Source organism: Eurosta solidaginis, chromosome 5 (assembly GCF_040869045.1).
Source record: "Eurosta solidaginis isolate ZX-2024a chromosome 5, ASM4086904v1, whole genome shotgun sequence".
NCBI classification, from domain to species: Eukaryota; Metazoa; Arthropoda; class Insecta; order Diptera; family Tephritidae; genus Eurosta; species Eurosta solidaginis.
Window position 1 is genome coordinate 63,403,700 of NC_090323.1, and position 20,436 is coordinate 63,424,135.

The window sequence follows — 20,436 nt, forward strand, 5'->3', positions numbered from 1 at the left end:
GAGACTAGACTTGAATACGAAAAATGATGTTTTTCCCACAAGTGATGATGTACACGTATGTAAGTTTACCATGAATCGTTACAAGCAGTATTTGGGTATATATACAGAAAATATGGATAACGGCGAGAACAAAGAGCTAGATATTGGAGTCTATTTTGAACGTTTGACAACATCAAAATGGACTGTGAAAGAGTGCGAACACGTGTTTAATATGTACTTTGACGGAAATAACTGTATCACAAGATGCAAACAAGACAATAACAATGAAATTAAACAAAGCCGGCAAAAAAAAAACCAGACACGTAACCCAAATGGTAGATTTGTTGAATGATTATGATAGTAAAAATAGTATAATGAATATGCACAACATACGATTGAATAGTACATATTCAATATACATAAATTTGAACGAAAAGCAAAAAATATACCTATTAGATATTGATTTCTATAATAATTGCAGTAATTAATTGTATGTAATTGGAACACTACTCCATAAGGATTATTTATATATTGGTAAAAATTACGACTGCAAGATTGAAAAAATAATAGACAAGGCCTCTATAAAGCTAATGTTGAGAAATAATCAAAAATTTTGTCCACTTTTGAATGATCCATTGAAAGTTGTATATTTACGTACAGGAGAAATTTCCATATTGGGTACACCATTTGTCGTGTATCAACAATTGATTTATCCGCTGCAGGATTATTTATAAAATTTATACGATGCAATTGCATTAAATACAAACTATACAATTGTCAAAGACGAGACTCTAACAGAATTAAAAGATAACAGTGAAGCACGTGATGAAGACGAAGCCATTCAAGTTGTCAACGAAACCAGTAGTAGTATGGAAAATCAACAAAAACTATTGCCGCATATACGTAAATATGAAGTGACAAATTTACACGGAGACACATGTAAAATATATGCTAAATTCATTGGTGAGACTTTTTTCGATATCTATGCAGAAACACGCTACCTTGTCGATTCAATATACAATGTACATATGTATGCATTTTTTAATCGTTCCGAATACCCGGCCATACTAGACGATTTCTATTTCTGTACATGGTCGTGTACAATAAAGGTCAACGAACCCAACATGTACACATACATATCTTTGGTAGACATGTATGGGTTGGAGCAGCATGCAACATCAACAAATAAAATCCTTACAATGCAATAGGTTAGAGATATGTTTATTGTATTTTTCATAAATCTTGAAATATAATCATTGTTGTTAAGATCATTAAATATTAGATAGTTTATTTGTGAATAATTACAAGCATATATTGTTGATTCTTTGTCGTATTAGATTGAGTCTATGATTGAATGGTGAGTTTTCAAATCGAAACAGATTTATTTTATCTTCATTTGAAGTGGAGACATTATATTCGTTTTTGAATATTGTCGGAATGCATGTGTATACCGATGATATACAACCGCTTGTTTCGATTAGATCATTGAGTATTTGTGACTCGTTAATTGATTTATGCACCTGTGTCGAATAGTCCAGTTGTGACGTTATACCATACACAAGGACAGATATGTTACGCTTTTCAACCATGCCAGGATTCTGTTATTGTTATTGATTTGTTTGTAAAACTTCGAGTTTTCGAAAAAATTTCTACTTGGCGTATATATGTATGACTGAAGTTAATGGTATTTGCGATTCCTGTGAATCTTCGTACATTTTGGAGAATACATTGCTTTTCGTATAACAGTCCAAATCGTTATTGAGTATATGTTTAAGTAGAAATTCCTTTTCGCTTAAAGTTGTAATGACATCAGCGTTTATATTGCTGTTAATACTATTTACCGTTGTATACGCCATATTTCAAAAACACAATTAAAATGAAAGTAGTCACTATTAATGGAGTGCTTTTATTTAAACTATTTGCACTAAGTGTATTACATAAGTTATTCACTCAGAAACATATGTCAATACAAGTGCAAAATTCGCGTATAGATAAATGTAATCAACTATTTTGATCAAGAGCATGCGCAAATATTGTGTAATCCACAAGTGCAATTGTTGATTTGTTAGACTTTATGAGTGTTTTGTTCGATAACTTTGCTCCAATATATAAACGAATCTATATAAATAAAAATATAAAACCAAAAATATTCTACTATTCTATGTACGAAGATAACAATAGTAAATTCTCGACTAGATACTTTAAGTCGCTTCTCAAGAAATTTCCCCATGGATATGAAAGTGAACGCATGCATCAATTGAGACACGAATTGCTACTACTATTAACACAATTAGAAATAATAAAAAAAAATGTTAGCGTGCAACAAAGATTTGCTAAACAAGTTTACAAATTATCGCGATTATAGGAATATTTTGGAATATCTTGTCGTACAATATGAGTTTAAAAGTTTTACCGATATTGAGGATAAGCGTCTAATTTACGCATCAAATACACATATTCGAAGGATGGATTTTTAAAATATAACGTGAATAATTTATATTAATTAGACTACATATATTTTACATGTGTATATACATATATACACATAAATTTGTTTAAAAATGTCACAAAGAACATCAGAAATATTACAGAGCGATGGTGGAGATACACGATCACGGTTCGATGCTAGAGGAGACGAAAAGATTGTCAATCTAACATCCGTTATATTCAATCCAGACAATCTTACGATGTATCAAATAGCTTAAATTATAGTATTTGTCCTATTTATATGGTTAACAGAATTTTCACAAGTGGTACTAATTATCAAATCATTATTAATAGTCACTATAATAGCTCTATTAGTTTTAGAATCCGTTATTGTATTTTCATACCATAAATAAATATAAATTGCATTGTAATTTTGTGTACTCAAGTGTTCAATCGAAATACTAAAGGCGTGATAAAATGCAAATTGCAATCAACAATTCATTTTTATATAAACCATATATACAAATAATGTTTACACTAATATTTGACGCCCGCCGCCGCAACAACAACAAATGATATCATTTTTACCCTTAAATTATCGAAACTATTCTTAAATGTGTATGTACGCGCGCCTCGTTGCACATTTCGCATTAATATAAATAGCGAAATACTTGCACTTCGTCATACGTTACTGGACTAGCAAACAACCTGTGCACTTCTAATAGTTTTCTAATAAAATGTACTACGTTGAAGAAAATATAAATTTGATGGCCGCTAATCCATATCTTGAGGAATTGATAAAAAAAAAGGGCCGCCTATAAACTGAATACGAAAATGATTCAGTAGAGGCTCGCTCATCACAATATTATCGCCAAATGTTCGATTCGGACATATTGACATTTGTTACTCAATATCCAAATTTGCAGTTCAATGATTTTGTATTTAGGCGAGACCTCAATAAATAATATTCCGTTCCTTAGATCACTATCCGTTTAATAAGTGACTTGCGGTGACCTAACCAGTTGTATGACTTGCGCTCATACAACCCTGCAGGTGAAGCAGACTGGAGTTGCCATCCATTACTTCCAATCAACACTCATTGGAGTCACCTTCTAATGACGTGATGTTCTATATATAAGTTGACACAACAAACATTGCAATAGCGAAATTATTGCATCACGCCAATATTCCCAGCACATGCAGGTGCAACATGACCTGACTAACAAAAACATATTGAATTAGCCGTAAAGTAGAATAAAGAATAATCTAAGAATCAGTTCGTATCCAATAATAATATTTTTTTAAGGATTTAGTTTACCAAAATCCTAACTGGTGCCTGAGCGGAAGTAACCGGGTAAAACGCGCAAAGAAAATCGTTGTGGCAAAAGCATCTTAAGTAGCTGCAAGCCACCGTGAGTTCAATCGAAAATTTAGTTCGTGTTAAATCGACCGATAAAGAACCAACCCGGTAAGGACCAAGAGCAGGAAACGAGGCCCCCCAGTAGCCGGAGCAAAAGGGAAATACGTAGATATAAGCGGTGTGCACAGGAAAACAAGGGATTTCCTGGTTATAATGTAAAAATATTAGAATTTTAAGAAAAAAACCTGTAAACTAAGTGGAACAATTTTTTTAAGAAAAGTGGAAATATTTTAAAAGCTAAAATTAATAGTATAAAATATTCAAAATAGGAAATATATATAGTGTCAACAAAATATATATAGTGTCAACAAAAAAACTAACAGCAGGAAATAGGAGAGGATTTAATAATAAATTTCTAAACTACAACACTAGGTTGTACACCCAAAAAAAATCAAACAAAAATCTGCGATTCACCACCCAATACTTAACAATTTAGCAAAAACTAAGAAATAAATAATAGCAATAAATAGCCATTAACCAAATGATCCGACCAGTGTTCTGAACCTTCAAGCTAATCAAGCAACACCCCCCCCCCCCCCCCCACCTTCCTCCACCCTTACCCTAACATCAAATAGTCAAATCAACTCCATTATGGAATTAGAAGCCCTAATTACTTCAGTTGTCACTAGAATACTTGGGAACGAAGGACGACAACATTTCCAGGCTCTACTTAACCCCAACGCCGACTTAACCAACGCTACTGACGAAACGATTAGACCAGAGCTTCAAGGACAACTCTCACATTATGATAAAGTCCCGGACATAGTATGCAGTATCCGAAATTTCAACGGAAACCTAGGGAATATAGCTCCTGGAAGAAAAACTTCGATAGGGTCTTAAAGATTTACGATTCATTAAGAGTAACCTCTCAATATTTTGGTATTCTATACGTTATTAAAAATAAAATTGTCCGTAGTACTGACATTGCTTTAGAATCATACAGTACGCCCCTTGACTGGAAAGCAATTTCAAGATTTTTATGCGGATAAGAGAGATGTTACCACTCTCGAATGCCGATTCACATCCTTGGTACATGGAAATTGTACGATCCAAGAGTTCTATCAAAACGTTTACACTCACCTGCCCTTAATCGTGAACAAATTAACTGATCTCCCTCGCCTTCTAGAAATAAAAGAGCCCGAGGATCTTCCACAAGCCCTACACGTATGTCTCAAATTTGAAAACCAAGTTGCCCGTAGCAGCTATGCCTTTACATAACCAAGCACGACACAAAAGACTAATCTCATTATGACACCTCCACTGCCACCAAGGAACCCGTAGTACCTCAACCATTCTATCTGCAGTAGCCTCAAAATTACCAACAAGTCACCCAACCAAACCATCAACTTCAGCAACCCTGGCAAAACTATCGCCAAACCCAGCCACCAATACCAACGGCTTCGAAGCCGCAACCTCGTCCAGCGTCTATGGACATCGATCGCTCAACCCAGTCGAGAGCCCTCAACTACATGAATAGGCAAAATTTCAATAAACCTGCCGAAGAAAGGACGTCGATTTGATGGCCGGTAATCCATATCTTGAGGAATTGATAAGCAAAAAGGGCCGCCTATAAACTGAATACGAAAATGATTCAGTAGAGCCTCGTTCATCACAATATTGTCGCCAAATGTTCGATTCGGACATATTGACATTTGTTACTCAATATCCAAATTTGCAGTTTAATGATTTTGTATTTATGCGAGACATCAATAAATAGTATTCCGTTCCTTAGATCACTATCCGTTTCATAAGTGACTTGCGGTGACCTAACCAGTTGTATGACTTGCGCTCATACAACCCTGCAGGTGAAGCAGACTGGAGTTGCCATCCATTACTTCCAATCAACACTCATTGGAGTCGCCTTCCAATGACGTGATGTTCTATATATAAGTTAACACAAAAAACATTGCAATAGCGAAATTATTGCATCACACCAATATTCCCAGCACATGCAGGTGCAACATGACCTGACTAACAAAAACATATTGAATTAGCCGTAAAGTAGAATAAAGAATAATCTAAGAATCAGTTCGTGTCCAATAATAATATTTTTTTAAGGATTTAGTTTAACAAAATCCTAACTGGTGCCCGAGCGGAAGTAACCGGGTAAAACGCGCAAAATAAATCGTTGTGGCAGAAGCACCTTAAGTAGCTGCAAGCCACCGTGAGTTCAATCGAAAATTTAGTTCGTGTTAAATCGGCCGATAAAGAACCAACCCGGTAAGGACCAAGGGCAGGAAGCGAGGCCCCCAAGTAGCAGGAGCAAAAGGGAAATACGCAGATATAAGCGGCATGCACAGGAAAACAAGGGAGTTCCTGATTATAATGTAAAAATATTAGAATTTTAACAAAAAAAACCTGTAAACTAAGTGGAACAAATTTTTTAAGATAAGTGGAGATATTTTAAAAGCTAAAATTAATAGTATAAAATATTCAAAATAGGAAATATATATAGTGTCAACAAAAAAACTAACAGTAGGAAATAGGATAGGATTTAATAATAAATTTCTAAACTACAACACTAGGTTGTACACCCAAAAAAAAATCAAACAAAAATATGCGATTCACCACCCAATACTTAACAATTTAGAAAAAGCTAAGAAATAAATAATAACAATAAATAGCCATTAACCAAATGATCCGACCAGTGTGCTGAACCTTCAAGCTAATCAAGCAACACCCCCCCCCCTTCCCCCACCCTTACCCTAACATCAAATAGTCAAATCAACTCCACTATGGAATTAGAAGCCCCAATTACTTCAGTTGTCACTAGAATACTTAGGAACGAAGGACGACAACATTTCCAGGCTCTGCTTAACCCCCAACGCCGACTTAACCAACGCTACTGACGAAACGATTAGACCAGGGCTCCAAGGACAACTCTCACATTTTGATAAAGTCCCGGACATAGTACGCAGTATCCGAAATTTCAACGGAAACCCAGGAAAATATAGCTCCTGGAAGAAAAACTTCGATAGGGTCTTAAAGACTTACGATTCATTAAGAGGAACCTCTCAATATTTTGGTATTCTATACGTTATTAAAAATAAAATTGTCCGTAGTATTGACATTGCCTTAGAATCATACAGCACGCCCCTTGACTGGAAAGCAATTTCCAGATGTTTATGCGGATAAGAGAGATGTTACCACTTTCGAATGCCGATTCACAAATGAAAATTTAAAAATTTTTATTTTACCAGGATTAAAATCCTTTGATGGGATCATCGGCAACGATAGTCTCAAAGATCTCTATGCAACCATTAACGTTCGTGATGATATAATCAAGTTCGGTATTGGTAAAGAAGTTAAAATTAAACAAATTCTTTCCCCTGCAGTAAACAAAATCAAAAATTTTATATGCAACTACTTGGACAAAAAATACGATCAATTATTTACTGATCAAAACGAAAAGCTAACACCACTACCGTAGTAGGCGAGATAAGGACGTCTTACGACACGCCCGTATACACTAGATATTACCCGTATCCTGTTGCAATGAGAGAATTTGTCACCAACGAAATTCAAAACTTACTTAATGATGGCATAATAAGGCCATCGCGTTCCCCATACAACTCACCTGAATTGGTAGTCCCAAAAAAACTAGACACGTCTGGAAAAAAGTATAGACTCGTAATCGACTACAGGAAATTGAACAACGTAACTGTAACTGTAATAGTATGCAATACCCGAGATTAACGAAATAATTGCCAACTAGGAAATAATAAATACTTTTCAGTACTGAGCTTAAAAAGCGGATTCCTTTAAAGGAATCTGAGATTGAAAAAACACCCTTTCTGTCAACAATGGCAAATATAAGTTTACACGACTCCCTTTTGGGCTGAAAAACGCGCCGTCCATATTTGAAAAGGCCTTAGGTGACATTCTAAGGAATTACATAGGTAAAATCTGTTACGTCTATATCGACGACATATTAGTTTTCGGCGACAATGAAGAAAGCCACATGCAAAATATCGAACAAATATTTACAAGAGGCGAATATGAAAGTGCAATTAGATAAATGTGAATTCTTTCGAAAAGAAGTCGAATTCTTAAGATTCATTATTTCACCTGACGGCATCAGCACCCACCTTTCAAAGGTCGAAGCAATTCAGAAATTCCCATGTCCAAAAACTTTGAAAGATCTTAGACCTTTCCTTGAACTATCCGGCTATTACCGCCGCTTCTTCAGGGACTACGCCAAATTAGCGAAACCCCTAACCGCGCTCTTAAGAGGGGTGGAGGGACGCATTTCGAAGAATACATCCAATAAAAAATAAATAACTCTCGACAGCACAGCATTAGACGCCTTCAGCAAATTAAAATATTCACTTGTATCAAATGAAGTAGTTTTATCGTATCCGCATTTTAGCCAAGACTTTCATTTCACCACCGACGCGTCCAACTATGCGATCGGAGCAGTTCTCGAACAATCAGGCAAACCAATAGCCTAAACAGTCCGTTCATTAATACAAGCCGAGGAAGGATACGCCGCAAATGAAAAAGAGATGCTGCCGATAATTTGGGCACTCAATAGCTTCAGAAATTATTTATATGGTTCACCTAAACTGGTAATCTTCACGGACCACCAACCATTGACCTTCACGTTGAACCTTCACGTAGAATTGTCGCGTATGCTGATAGTGTACTCGGCCTGCCTTGATATCCAGAAGTTAACGCTAAGGAATACAATAATACATGCAAACACTCCAAATAAAGTAGTTGTCCCCACCAATACCTTGTCGCAAGTTACACAGAGACCAACATTCAACAGGACAAATCGCAACAACACTCAAGGAAATAGCCTGGGATGACCGGCTACAGATTCCAACGCAACCGAGGAATGAACACCGATGATGGCAGTGTTCAAACTAGACAGGTAAACTACATGAGCCGACCGACAAATAACAACGCTTTCAAAAGGGGTCCAGCATCATAGTGAAAAAATGCCCAAAAAACAAAGACTCTACAACGTGGAATCCAACAGCGCAGATGCAGAAAGTGAACCTTCCGGGTATGCTGAATCGACAGAAGACAACTCCCAGCAGGTAAATTTTAGTACATACTATTCCACAACCACTGAGTATAACAGGAACCACTGAGTATAACATTAAATCAAAGATATTACCAAAGGGACTTAACACATTGTCCAATGCGGACAGTGCTTTTGTAAGTATACAGCCAAGTGAGAAATAAACAAGTTTAAAGTGCTCCACCGAGGAAGTAATTTCGATTAAATTAAACTTTTTAAAAAATAATAAAACTATGGAAGATTTAACGGTTACGGTCACGAACCTTACGTGGCGGTTAATGCCTTATTAGAAAAAACCAATAGTTTGGAAAAACGGATTACGCATTTAGATGCAATCAACGCTAGATCCAACTCCGTTAAAACAGTTTTAGGTGCTACCGAGGAGCCTGTCGAAATCAGCCGCCTTCCTGATTGTGTGAAGGAATTACAGGTTTTCGACGGGAATCCAGTACAATATGTGTCCTGAATACGCCGTAGAAGCCATACTTTTAGACTTCAAGGTTGTAAGGAGTAAGCCTATCTATATGGCAATACTCTAACATATTCGCCAAAAGTTCCGCGGCGCGGCAGATGGCGCACTAGTTTCATATAATCCCTTCGACAACAATTGGTAGAAGATTAAGGAGTGTCTTTCGTTGCACTATGCAGACAAACGCGACATACACACGCTAGAACACCAGTTGCATCAATTGCAACATAGGGGTTCTAGAATCGATGAGTTCTATGCAGCAGTGAACCATCAATTTTCCTTGATCATTAACAAGATCAAGACGAAACTCTACACGGAAGAGACAGTACGTGTCCTCGTGGACACGTCCGAAATAGAGCAGTTGATGTATATACACGGGGGTTGAATGGGGAAGTATCCAAGATACTTGCTGTCGCAGCTGAGCATGTGTTAATTTTTGTTATCAAAAGTTCCTAATTTGTGAAGTAGCTATTCGTGTCTATTTGTTAGTTTAAGTTTATCGATTATTAGGCCTACTTCATCGCAAAGTCTCCTATATCTAAAGAAAGAAGAATTAATTAAAAGTAATAAGATTGGCGGTGAAGTGCGTGGTCGTACAAAAGCGTGAGTTTGATTTTATTTTAATATTCTTATATGTACGTTTTGCTTTTGTAGGAAATAAAGGCCAACCCTAACAAGGTTTTACTCAAATTGAAGATATTGAATGTGTGGCTTTTATTTGGAGGCCCCCGCCGCCACATTCGATTACAAGCTCTTTATTTCGCTTTTTCTTTTGGAAAAAACATTATTTCGAATTTTCTCGTGGGAAAGAAAAAGCACAGGATCAATATTTAAGATATATACGACGTAGTACATGTTATTTGTGAGGATTGGAAATCCGATGCAGTCTTCGTGATGGTGAAAAAGTCGTAAACGTGAATGTAAATCGTTTTGGCGTGGCAACACCCAAATGAGGCCACTGTAATCGCTGAAATTCGACGTATGTATTGGATTCCGCGTGCAAGACCAAATTTCGCATAGTGCAACCTAGGGGTCATTCTTACTAATGCAACTCTGAGCTGTGTTGAATTTCATATATTTTTCTCTTTACCTTTTCTTAAGATACATACAAATCAAATATATATGACATGAAAATAATAAACAAGCCATCCTACAGGTCAGAAGGGAGACCGATTCCGCCTTTCTTGAGAAAGTGAAAAATTCTAAAAAAAAAAAAAACAATTTTAATCAAATAGCGAATGCCATTATATTCGGTTTGAAACGGGAATTACTCAAAAAGAAAAAAAAACAAAAACACATACTACAGAAGGCAGAAGCATTGGGCAAAGCAAAACACAACATTAGAATCAGGTGATCACAAACAAATATACAAACACACAATAGTTATAGCAACGGCTGGAAAGCACGGTATGAGCAAGTACAAAGGCATTCACCCCTATCATGCATTTCGATTACGTTCCCGCTCTACGCTCCGCCGGAGTCGAAAGTAGGTATCATGCGTTGCAATTGGATTGAAAGAAGAAGAGGAAGAGCTATAACTCTTTCGAAGTCAGCTGTTTGCTTTGAAATATGTGAAAATGGAACATAACAAAGCAAAAATACACAAATTAGCGCTGTTCAAAGAAAATAAATAAAAGTAAAATTTTTATATTGTTATTATTTTTATTAAACGTAAGTATGGAATCCTTATCCGCGGCGATATTACTGGTTGAGGAGGAGAGCAGCGTATCTCAGAATGCTTTGGTGAGAATTGAAAGGAGAAGATTGCGAGATATGTGCGATCCCTTCCAGATGAATGACGGGCTGTAAGTAATTGCACGTGAAAGTAGACAATTTTCTTTGCAATTTGTTTACTTATTTACACCCCTAACCTGCATTTCGATTACGTCCCCGTTCTACGCTCCGCTTTAATCGAAGTTTGGTATTCTGCATTACGACGGAATCGTAAAGAGAAGAGGAAGAGCAAATGATTTTTCGAAATCAGCTGTTGGTACGGAATGTGTGAACATTGGAACAAAATAAATTGAAGAAAATTTGTAAAAAACATTGAAAAACGTTTATATTTTATTATCCACGCCATTTTGTACAAAAAAAAAGCAATAGAATATATTGCCGCAGTGTTATATTTTTTTGAGTGAAGTGTTTTCATAATTGTAAGTGTGTTTTTTTTCGTTCTTTTGGCCAATTCCCTGCCGTGGCCACCAAGTTTTGTTAAAACGGATTCCTGCACGAAAATAGTTGACATTTTCTGAATTTTAAGGATGCTAATTTCATCGCACTGGCCTAAAATACTTTATAAAGGTTTATTTATTCTTTCCGCAAGGATTGTTTACGTTTTCGCTTCACCTTCCTCTACGCCGGCAGCTTGCTTTGGCATATAACTGGACCCAACGAACAGACACAAATTATAGCTGTCTATTATAATGGAATAATTAGCCGTGGCATTATTTGTGCAGTTGGAAAGCAACGCATACGAAAATTGCCAGGCGAGAATGGGAAAGGCAAATATTGCGACATTTGTGTAATCCATTTGAGATGAGTGACGAATTGTAAGAAATTGAACTTAAAAGTGGTAAAGTTTAAAGACTTATTTTCTTATTTAGGTTCAAAAAAACTTTTGACTTAACAAAGATGCTTTCAAGTATGTGTTAGATACTTTTGCGGGGCAAATATGTCCAAGGCCCTCGACATCGACATGTTGTTTTTGACCTGGAAACATATAAAAAACAATCATCATAAAGCCTTCTACGTTTCTTAACAAGTTTTACTTACATTTTTGTTAAAATTCTGTTATAAATTAATAAAAAATAAAAATAAAATATTTTTCCGCTAACTAATTTGCAACTTAGAAAAACGGAACTACGATCGAAATGCAGAATCCAAAAAATCGAACGATTCGAAGTTGGATCAAAAGAGACTGGAACACAGAATACCAAAATTGCAAAATCGAAAAAATTCCAATCCAAGTCGAAATGCAGAATTGGGCTGTTAGATTCAAAAAAAACTTTCGTCTGAATAAGGACGCATTCAAGTATGTCCTAGATACGTTTGCGGAAGAAACGACCGCAAGTACTTTGTCCTCGTTATCTCCGCTTAACATTGTAGTATCCGCTTTAAGATTTTTTGCGGAAGGCAGTTACCAGCATGGAGTTGGCGCAGACTACAATGTTGGAATGGCACAGTCAACCGTGTCAAAGTGGCTGTCAAATTTTCTCGAAATAATGCAGCGGAAACTATGCCCACAGTGGATAAAATTCGAGCAAAATGAAATAGAGAAGCAGGAAGCAAAACCAGATTTTTTTACGCAGGCTGGTTTCCCAGGTGTTATCATGTGCGTTGATGGCACGCACATAAAAATAATCAAGCCATTCGATGAACCTTTCCTTTATTACAATAGAAAAGGATTTTATAGCATCAATGCTATGGTGGTGAGGATTGTATTTCATGAAATCAATTCCATAATTGAAAATTTATTTTTTTAGGTGTGCGATCACAAATTACGAATAAGAAGCATTGACGCTAGGTATCCTGGGTGCAATCACGACGCTCATGTATGGGGATTGAGCAAGCTGAGGTGCTATATGGAACGACGATATCGTGAAGGCGAAAGGAACACATGGCTGTTAGGTATTTAGTTATACATATATGTACGTTTCTTAGACAGTTTAAAATAGTTATTTGCTTTTTTTCAAGGCGATGCTGGATATCCATTACAACCTTGGCTAATGACTCCGTATCGTTCCGTAAGTCAAGGCAGCCGACAAAGTAATTATAACATGAAGCACTCCAAAACTAGAAATATTATAGAGCGGACGATCGGGGTTTTAAAGAACCGCTTTCGATGTTTGTTGGGAGCTCGAGAGCTGCATTACTCGCCTCAAAAAGCGAGTGAAATTATAAATGTAGCTTGTGCACTACACAACATTTGCATTTTCTACAAAGTATAAGATTTGAATCCGATAGAATTTGATAATGAAAGCCGTCAAGAGGAAGAGGAAAAGGAACAAACCAATGACCCTGCATTTACTTCAACAGCAAATCGTATTCGTGACAACATACTTTCTTCTTTTCAAAGTGTATAAAATTTTATTTCAATATTTCATGTTTTTCTTCAATTCATTTATCTATGTTAATTTAAGAATTAAATTCAGTACATATCACATTTTGTTTCATAAAAAATGGCATTCAGTTCATTTCTCAAGTTGCTTATTAAAGATAAAAAAAAAAAACAAACAAAAATCAGGTATACAATTATTTCGAGTATTCTAATTCATTAAAGATAATACAAAAAAAAAAATTCAGGTATACAATTATTCCGAGTCTTCTCTATAGTTGGGATCTAGTTTTAGCATTCGAATTTTTATTTCCACCTTTTCTTTTAACAGGTTTTCCTTTATCTTGTTGTGTCGTTGCTGCTCTTGAAGCTGCTTTGCTGCAGTGTCTGCCATAACTTCTAGAGAGCGGTTCATTCGCCGCAAATATGTCACAGTTTCCTTCATTTTGCCATCGACAGCTTCATAATGATTTTTTGTTTCGGCATAAAATTCTTTCTGGAGATCTTGTTGCTCCCTTAGTAACGATGCAGCGCTCTCCTTTTCTGTTCTTCTTTCTCTGTTATGGCTGCTAGCTCTGCTGGTTGAAGGCACATCGTCTGAATGTGTCGAAATGTCCATTTCGGTGGTTCGGTCTGCGTCTTGTGCACTATCGCCATAATCGTAGGCATTCCTTATTCCACTTGTACACCTTTCCAACCCCGTTAAACGCACAATTTTCTCCTCAAGTGGACTTATGCGTTGTAAACGACATTGCCCTCCCCCTGTGCTCATCATTTCCTTCTTATTGCTAGTTAGCTTTCGTTTGATATAGCACTTCCAGTCAATCCAAACCTGTAAAAAAAACGTTAGATTTTACAAATTGGTTTCCAATCAATTAATACCTTACCTTTCTCCATGCATTAGAGTCTTTTGATGGTGGACCAAGTGCGTTTAAATTATATGCTACCTCTTCCCAAAAAGCCTGCACATCTTCCTTTGGACGCTGGTGGAAACCGTTGGCTATATCTGGCTTACTCATCATCATATCTGCCAATTTTCCATATTGCTCTGCTGTTGTTGTTTTTGACCTGAAAGCATATCAAAAAACATCATTCGAGCGCAAAAACTGGAAATATCGTGAGTTTTACAACTTTTAAATACAAGTTTTACTTACATTTTAACAAAATTAAAAAAAAATAACGCAAATTAATAAAATTTGCAAGCTAAATATAAAAACAAAAAGTTATCCGCCAACAAAATTGCAACTTAGAAAAACGGAGCTACGATCGAAGTGCATGATAGGCAGAATTGTAAATTTCGAAGTTGAACTGAACGGAAACGGAACGCATGATACCAAAGTTGCCAAACGGAAAAAATTCCTATCCAAGTCGAAATGCATGATAGGGGTGATTGTATTCAATAAGGAGCATTATAGTGCGTGGAAATTCATGGGATGGAAATATTCACCAGAATAACAGTTGTTTTATATTGTTAATAATATTAGTTAGAAGTTGTTATTATAGAATACCCGTTTGCCTGCGTGCCAAATTTAGTATATAAGGGCAACGAGTTCGCATTAAAATTCAGAGAGATTAGGAGACAGGCATACGAGTCGGTAGGTTTTATCACTACCGATCAAGAGTATACCTGAAGGTTTTTTCACTTCATTTGTACTAAAAGTATACTCGTCTGGAGGCTTTATTACTCCATTCGACCGCAGAGGTTGGCCGAGGGCTTTATTACCTCAGTCACCTCTTACAAAGCAAGAGAATCAGCTAGGAGTAGAAATAGAATTTTTATTAAATAAATACTTTTATAACGTTTTATAAGAAATAAACAGGGTTATTCTTTTAGAAGGACCGGTAGGAATTTCTACTTTCAGGAACCCTGGACGGACTGAGGCTAACCCCGACAAAGTCAAGGAAAATTCCGTCACAGCCTTGAGCCCACAAAGTTTGCTAAAAAAGCTATTTTGCTCACTATGGCTCGCTGTAATTGTTCTTAACTTCAGTAATATTTATTTTATAGAAAAACTTTATTCACAAATATTCTAGGGACGTATCTGATAAACAATGTTGCTCTGTATTAGTTTTCTTTAACATTAATATTTAGCGAAATATTCACAGGATAACCAAATAAGTACAATAAACAAAATAATGATGACTGCAACTATGTAGCAGGCGAAGTAGTTCAAAGTAAATAAGTGGGAATGTGTGGGTTGCTGAGTGAGCTTAGTAAATAAGTCACTACAAATGTACAATTAAAAAGACGCCTGGACTCCAAGACCGATGGTCTATTTTTGTAAAATTAAATTGTTTTAATAAAAATCTTCACTGTAATCCCAACACGGAATCTGTTAAACGACTAAATAAAAACACAAAGATTATTAGTATTGTAAAACTAAACCAAATTACGCCTTTTTATTAATTACGTGAAAGTGAACGTAGGTACCCTGCCCAACGTCGCCCTAAAGACGTAACTCGCGCATATGGTGAATAGATCATGCATCACTACAAACAATTATAGCATCCGACATTTCTATCCCGAATTAAGCTATTCCTCAGCACCCAGAACAAATTTTGCGCCAAGGGAACAAACAATCAATCGTCAACCAAGTAGATATCCTCAAGGCTCGTTACCACCACAACCTTTTCGCCACCAGAAATCGTTTGGTTGAACCAAATAGTTATAACTATCCCAAATACGATCAAGGTTTCCGAGCAAACGGAATAGGATACAATCATCAAGCGAATTAAGCTCATAATAATAGACACCCGTCCCAATAAAAATTATATCCAATACTTTCTGAAAAGTGCCACCAAAATAAAAGTGCAGCGAAAGAAAATGGTATAACCGATCAAAAAAAAACTTGCCCCGGAACAGAAGGCAAAAACTTTCCAAGAAGTGCGACAAAAGGAACAAGTGCTACGAACTGGAAAAAATATCCTACTGTAGTGTACCTGACCACTCTAATGCACGCGATGCATGTTGCCGAGATCGATGTCTCAATCGCATTTGACATAATTTCAAATAATGATGACACATGCGGAACACTTGTGACACCGTGCATAATAGCTTAGCAATGTGTCAACGTATTGCAAGCGGCACACTTGAAGGCATCGTTCTAAATACAATTAGCAAGTAATCATTTGTATGTATTAGCGAACAATAGAAATGGGGCGTAACCAATGATTTGATTGGTTGCTCATAGAATTAAGAATTTAGACTTTAAGCATATAAAAGGAGGGTTTGAGCCAAAATAAAATATTCTTGACTAAAGTCTTAAACCAGGTGTTTGGCCTTTTTCAAGAATCATGTCGGGCAGTGTAATGCTGGAACAAATGCGGCTGGAGAGCTAAGACAATAACTAAACATTACCTTTCAGATGCCCTTACCAGGACCTAGTCCTTTAAATGGCGATCCTGCAAACCGAATCTTGGAATACACAATTTTTTAAAAAGCGTTTAGATACATTTTCATTCTAAATAAGTGCTGAAAAGCTCAAAGAGGGAATTTCGCTTGATGAGGAATAAGTTCCGGATTTACCATCAAAAGGACTGAAGCCAAACACTGCCAAAGGCAAGAACGTCATATAAAAACTCTAGGATAGTTTAGACAGAGAGATGCAGATTTCAAACCGAAAGAGCGCGGTGGCAGAAAGCGACGACAGGAAAAAGGGTAAGCGGAGCTGCAAAGGGTTATCAACTTCAGCAGCGGGCAAGTAAAAGAAACAACTCTTGGCCAAAACAAAAAATGTGCGTCAAAATGGGTGGAACTTAAACAAAGGTGGAAATAGTCAACAACAACAACAATAACGTGACAGCAGCAGCAGCAGTAGCACTATCAAAAGAAGACGAAAATACGATATAAATTTCTTCATATTAGTAATATTTGATAAAACAACAGCGAATGCAGAAACAACGTCGACTATTGATTTGGTAACAAACTTTAAAGAACTCAACAATTTCTTAGGGTTGAATGAGTTTTACCATAAAACCCTTGCAGATCAAGCTCAGAAGATGATCCTTATCAAATTCGTACTAGCCACAAAATTTACAGAACTGGTGAAAAAGAAAATGTTGGCCGTACTAACACCTGACAACTTGGAAACGCAACACTTAAGGATGCATTCCGATCAAACAAGACCGCCTCTGGGTTGCATGCAGAAATCACTACAACTCTACAGGGTTCTCAGACAGTCCTCATCTTTGCTTCCCCCATACAGAATTTACTAGTTTCCTTGCACGAAATACAAATATCTGAGCAAGGGAGTGAACACAGGGAAATAATCATTAGATTAAAGAACATATAGTGTCACGAATGAGTGCGGTAAAGCTCAAGGCACGAAGTTCGTTTGATGAGGAATACGTTCCGAATTTGCCAGCGAAAGAGTACCACAAAAACATTCCGACGCCAAAGGCAGCTGGACCAAAGAAAATCACCTTAGGGGAATACCGCTTAAGACAAGAACGTCAAACAAAAAATCTACGAGAATTCAGGCATAAAGTCGCAGAATTCAAACCCAAAAAGCGTAGGGACAGAAAGCGACGACACAAAGAGTGTGTGGAGCTGCAAAGAGTAAACACCATCAACAAGTTAAAAAACAACCCATAGCCAAAATAAAGATTCTGCGTCGAGATGCGTGGAACCCAAGCAAAGGAGGAAATAGTAAATAACAATAAAACGGCAGCAGCAGTAGCACTAGCAAAAGACGACGAGAATACAAAGAAGCTGTTATATAAGTTAGCGTATTGCACAGTTGCAAAGCTTGAACAGCCTTTTGTCGGTTCATTAAAACACCCACATTATTGGTTCATTGTTATTAGATCGCACAACTTACTCCCACGCCTGCTTAAATTCTTGAATACAGTGTACTCTCTCCTAACAGACACCTCTCTTAAGCGGACACCTCTCATAAACGGACAATTTTTTCAATACCAAAAAAATCCTTAAGCATTTTTTAAGTTTTTCGCTTTTGAGCGGACAACCCTCCCATAACAGGACGCGGACACTTGCTTTTTACCCCAAAGGGCTTTTTAATTTCCGGACAGCTTACAACACTTTTTTTTCATTTACTCTTTACCATATTCGTACAGCTGTTGCTTATTCACTAATACGTGCATGGATGTAGGGGAATCCCCTAAATACGAAGAACCTGTTTTCAATACAGTAAAAAACATAAAAATGTATGTACCCAGCGGACCAAATGCTCACAAATGATACCCAATTTGAGCGATTTACGGTATTTAACCGGATAAAACTCTCGCAAACGCATCTGAAAACGATAGCAGTATGATTCATATGTCGTTCAGTTTGTGGCAGTGAAAGTATTGTATACGATAGTCGCAATAAATAAAGCTGGCGAATATTAAGCAATATTTTTTATAGGCTTTTTTTGATACTTCTGCGTAGTCCGATAAAATATTTCATATAGGATAAGCGAATTTTTCAGTTGTTCCGTTTCCCGTTGTGTTCCCCAATATTAAATACATTGAAGCGCACTTGAGGCGTTTATACTTACGTTGCACTGTGTTTATTTGATTATAATAAATATTAAATAATATTCAAACACAGCACTCAAGTATTCACTTTCACGGATATCATAGAACTAAAAAATTGTTTTATTTCTTATTTGCGCTGCGCATTGATAGAAGAAATAACGCTATATACGAAATTATGAACCGTTATTTTGTCCGCATTTTGGTTTTTGTCACAAAACGCATGTTACAAAGATCATAAGAAGTGTTTTGCGCCACAAAAATGAGCATCGTTCTTTGCTCACTTGCGAGAATTCCTGCAAACATTAAGCGAGTGATATGCGGTAAACAAATTTTCTATCGCTCTTTGTTCGCGTAGGAGCTTGTTTACAGGTTTTTTGCGATAAAAATAAAGTTTCTATCTTCTTTTGTTCACATATGAGCTCACTTCTGAGCATTTTGCAAAAGTCTCGCAAATTATTCAAACTTGGTCCGCTGGGTACCTATTGCATACACGTAGTAAGTATCTTCTTGTGTGTGTACGTACGTGAATCGCAATGCCTAAAGTAGTATTGAGTATTAAAGACAAAGTTAATTTCATCGAGAGTTTGCAAAGAAATGTAAGATCAGCTTGCGTTTTGCTGCTAGCATTATCAAAAACAAAGATCAAATTTTAAGTTTGTGGGACACTGACGTCAACCCGGAGAGAAAAAGGAGTCTGCTGAAAGCCCAAATGCCTTAATATTGATAAATTGTGCTACGAATGGTTTGTGAAGGCTCGAAATAAGGGCATTCCTCTGTCAGGCACACTTATAAGGAGCAAAGCTAAAGAAATTGCAGTGAGACTCAATTACGACGATTTTAGTGCATCATCCGGCTGGCTGGAAAGGTTCAAAAAACGTCACAACATAACTTTCCGTACAATTTCTGGAGAAGCCGGTAGTGTAAACAAAGATGACGTCAAGAGTTTTTGCGCAAAGGTACCACATTTGACTGAAGGATATGATTCACGAAATATTTATAATGCAGATGATACTGGCTTATTCTTCCGAGCATTATCCGATAAAACATTTCCATTAAAAGGTGAAAAATGCACGGGTGGAAAACTGGCTAAAGATAGACTCACGATTTTACACTGCGTCAATATGGCTGGAGAAAAAGAACGCCTTTTTGTTATTGGAAAATCTGCAAGGCCTAGAGCGTTTCGCAACATTAATTTGAACAATTTATCACTTACATGACGGTCAAACAAAAAGGCTTGGATGACATCTGATTTGATGATAGCTTTTCTCGTGCAGTTCGATAGAAAAATACAACTTCAAGAACGAAACGTCGTGTTATTTCTAGATAATGCAGCTTCCCTTCCTCGTGACCTAAAACTGAAGAATGTTAAAGTAATTTTTCTCCCAGCAAATACAACAGCATTTTGTCAGCCGCTTGATCAAGGTATTATAAAAAACTTTAAATTTATGTAAATATCCTTATTTTTAAAACATATTTTGGTACGGATGGAAGATTCAAATTCCGCTATGGAATTATTAAAATCAATAAATTTGTTAGACGTTGTTTATTTTATACACAAGGCATGGGAACAAGTGAGT

The 20,436-nt window shown here is 36.5% G+C and overlaps 1 protein-coding gene and 1 long non-coding RNA gene across 3 annotated transcripts in view; one reads left to right on the forward strand and one right to left on the reverse strand.

Annotated features, from left to right (window-relative positions):
- The first annotated feature begins 10,931 nt into the window (after positions 1 to 10,931).
- Positions 10,932 to 12,933, forward strand: LOC137233506 (uncharacterized). Its single transcript, XR_010947490.1, has 3 exons — positions 10,932 to 11,129; positions 12,317 to 12,752; positions 12,807 to 12,933. It is a non-coding gene; the product is annotated as an uncharacterized lncRNA (long non-coding RNA).
- A 456-nt stretch (positions 12,934 to 13,389) lies between these two features.
- Positions 13,390 to 20,436, reverse strand: part of LOC137252251 (uncharacterized) — an 81,358-nt gene continuing 74,311 nt past the window's right edge. The window contains exons 1-3 of one of the 2 annotated variants that reach the window (XM_067787697.1): positions 14,533 to 20,379; positions 14,266 to 14,446; positions 13,390 to 14,210 (exon numbers count right to left, since the gene is read on the reverse strand). In XM_067787697.1, the coding sequence (XP_067643798.1) occupies positions 13,635 to 14,210; positions 14,266 to 14,446; positions 14,533 to 14,534 (759 nt within the window). In that variant the 5' untranslated portion in view covers positions 14,535 to 20,379 and the 3' untranslated portion in view covers positions 13,390 to 13,634. Of the gene's footprint in view, positions 14,211 to 14,265; positions 14,447 to 14,532; positions 20,380 to 20,436 lie in introns of those variants that run through there. The other variant, XM_067787696.1, reaches the window with a different exon arrangement.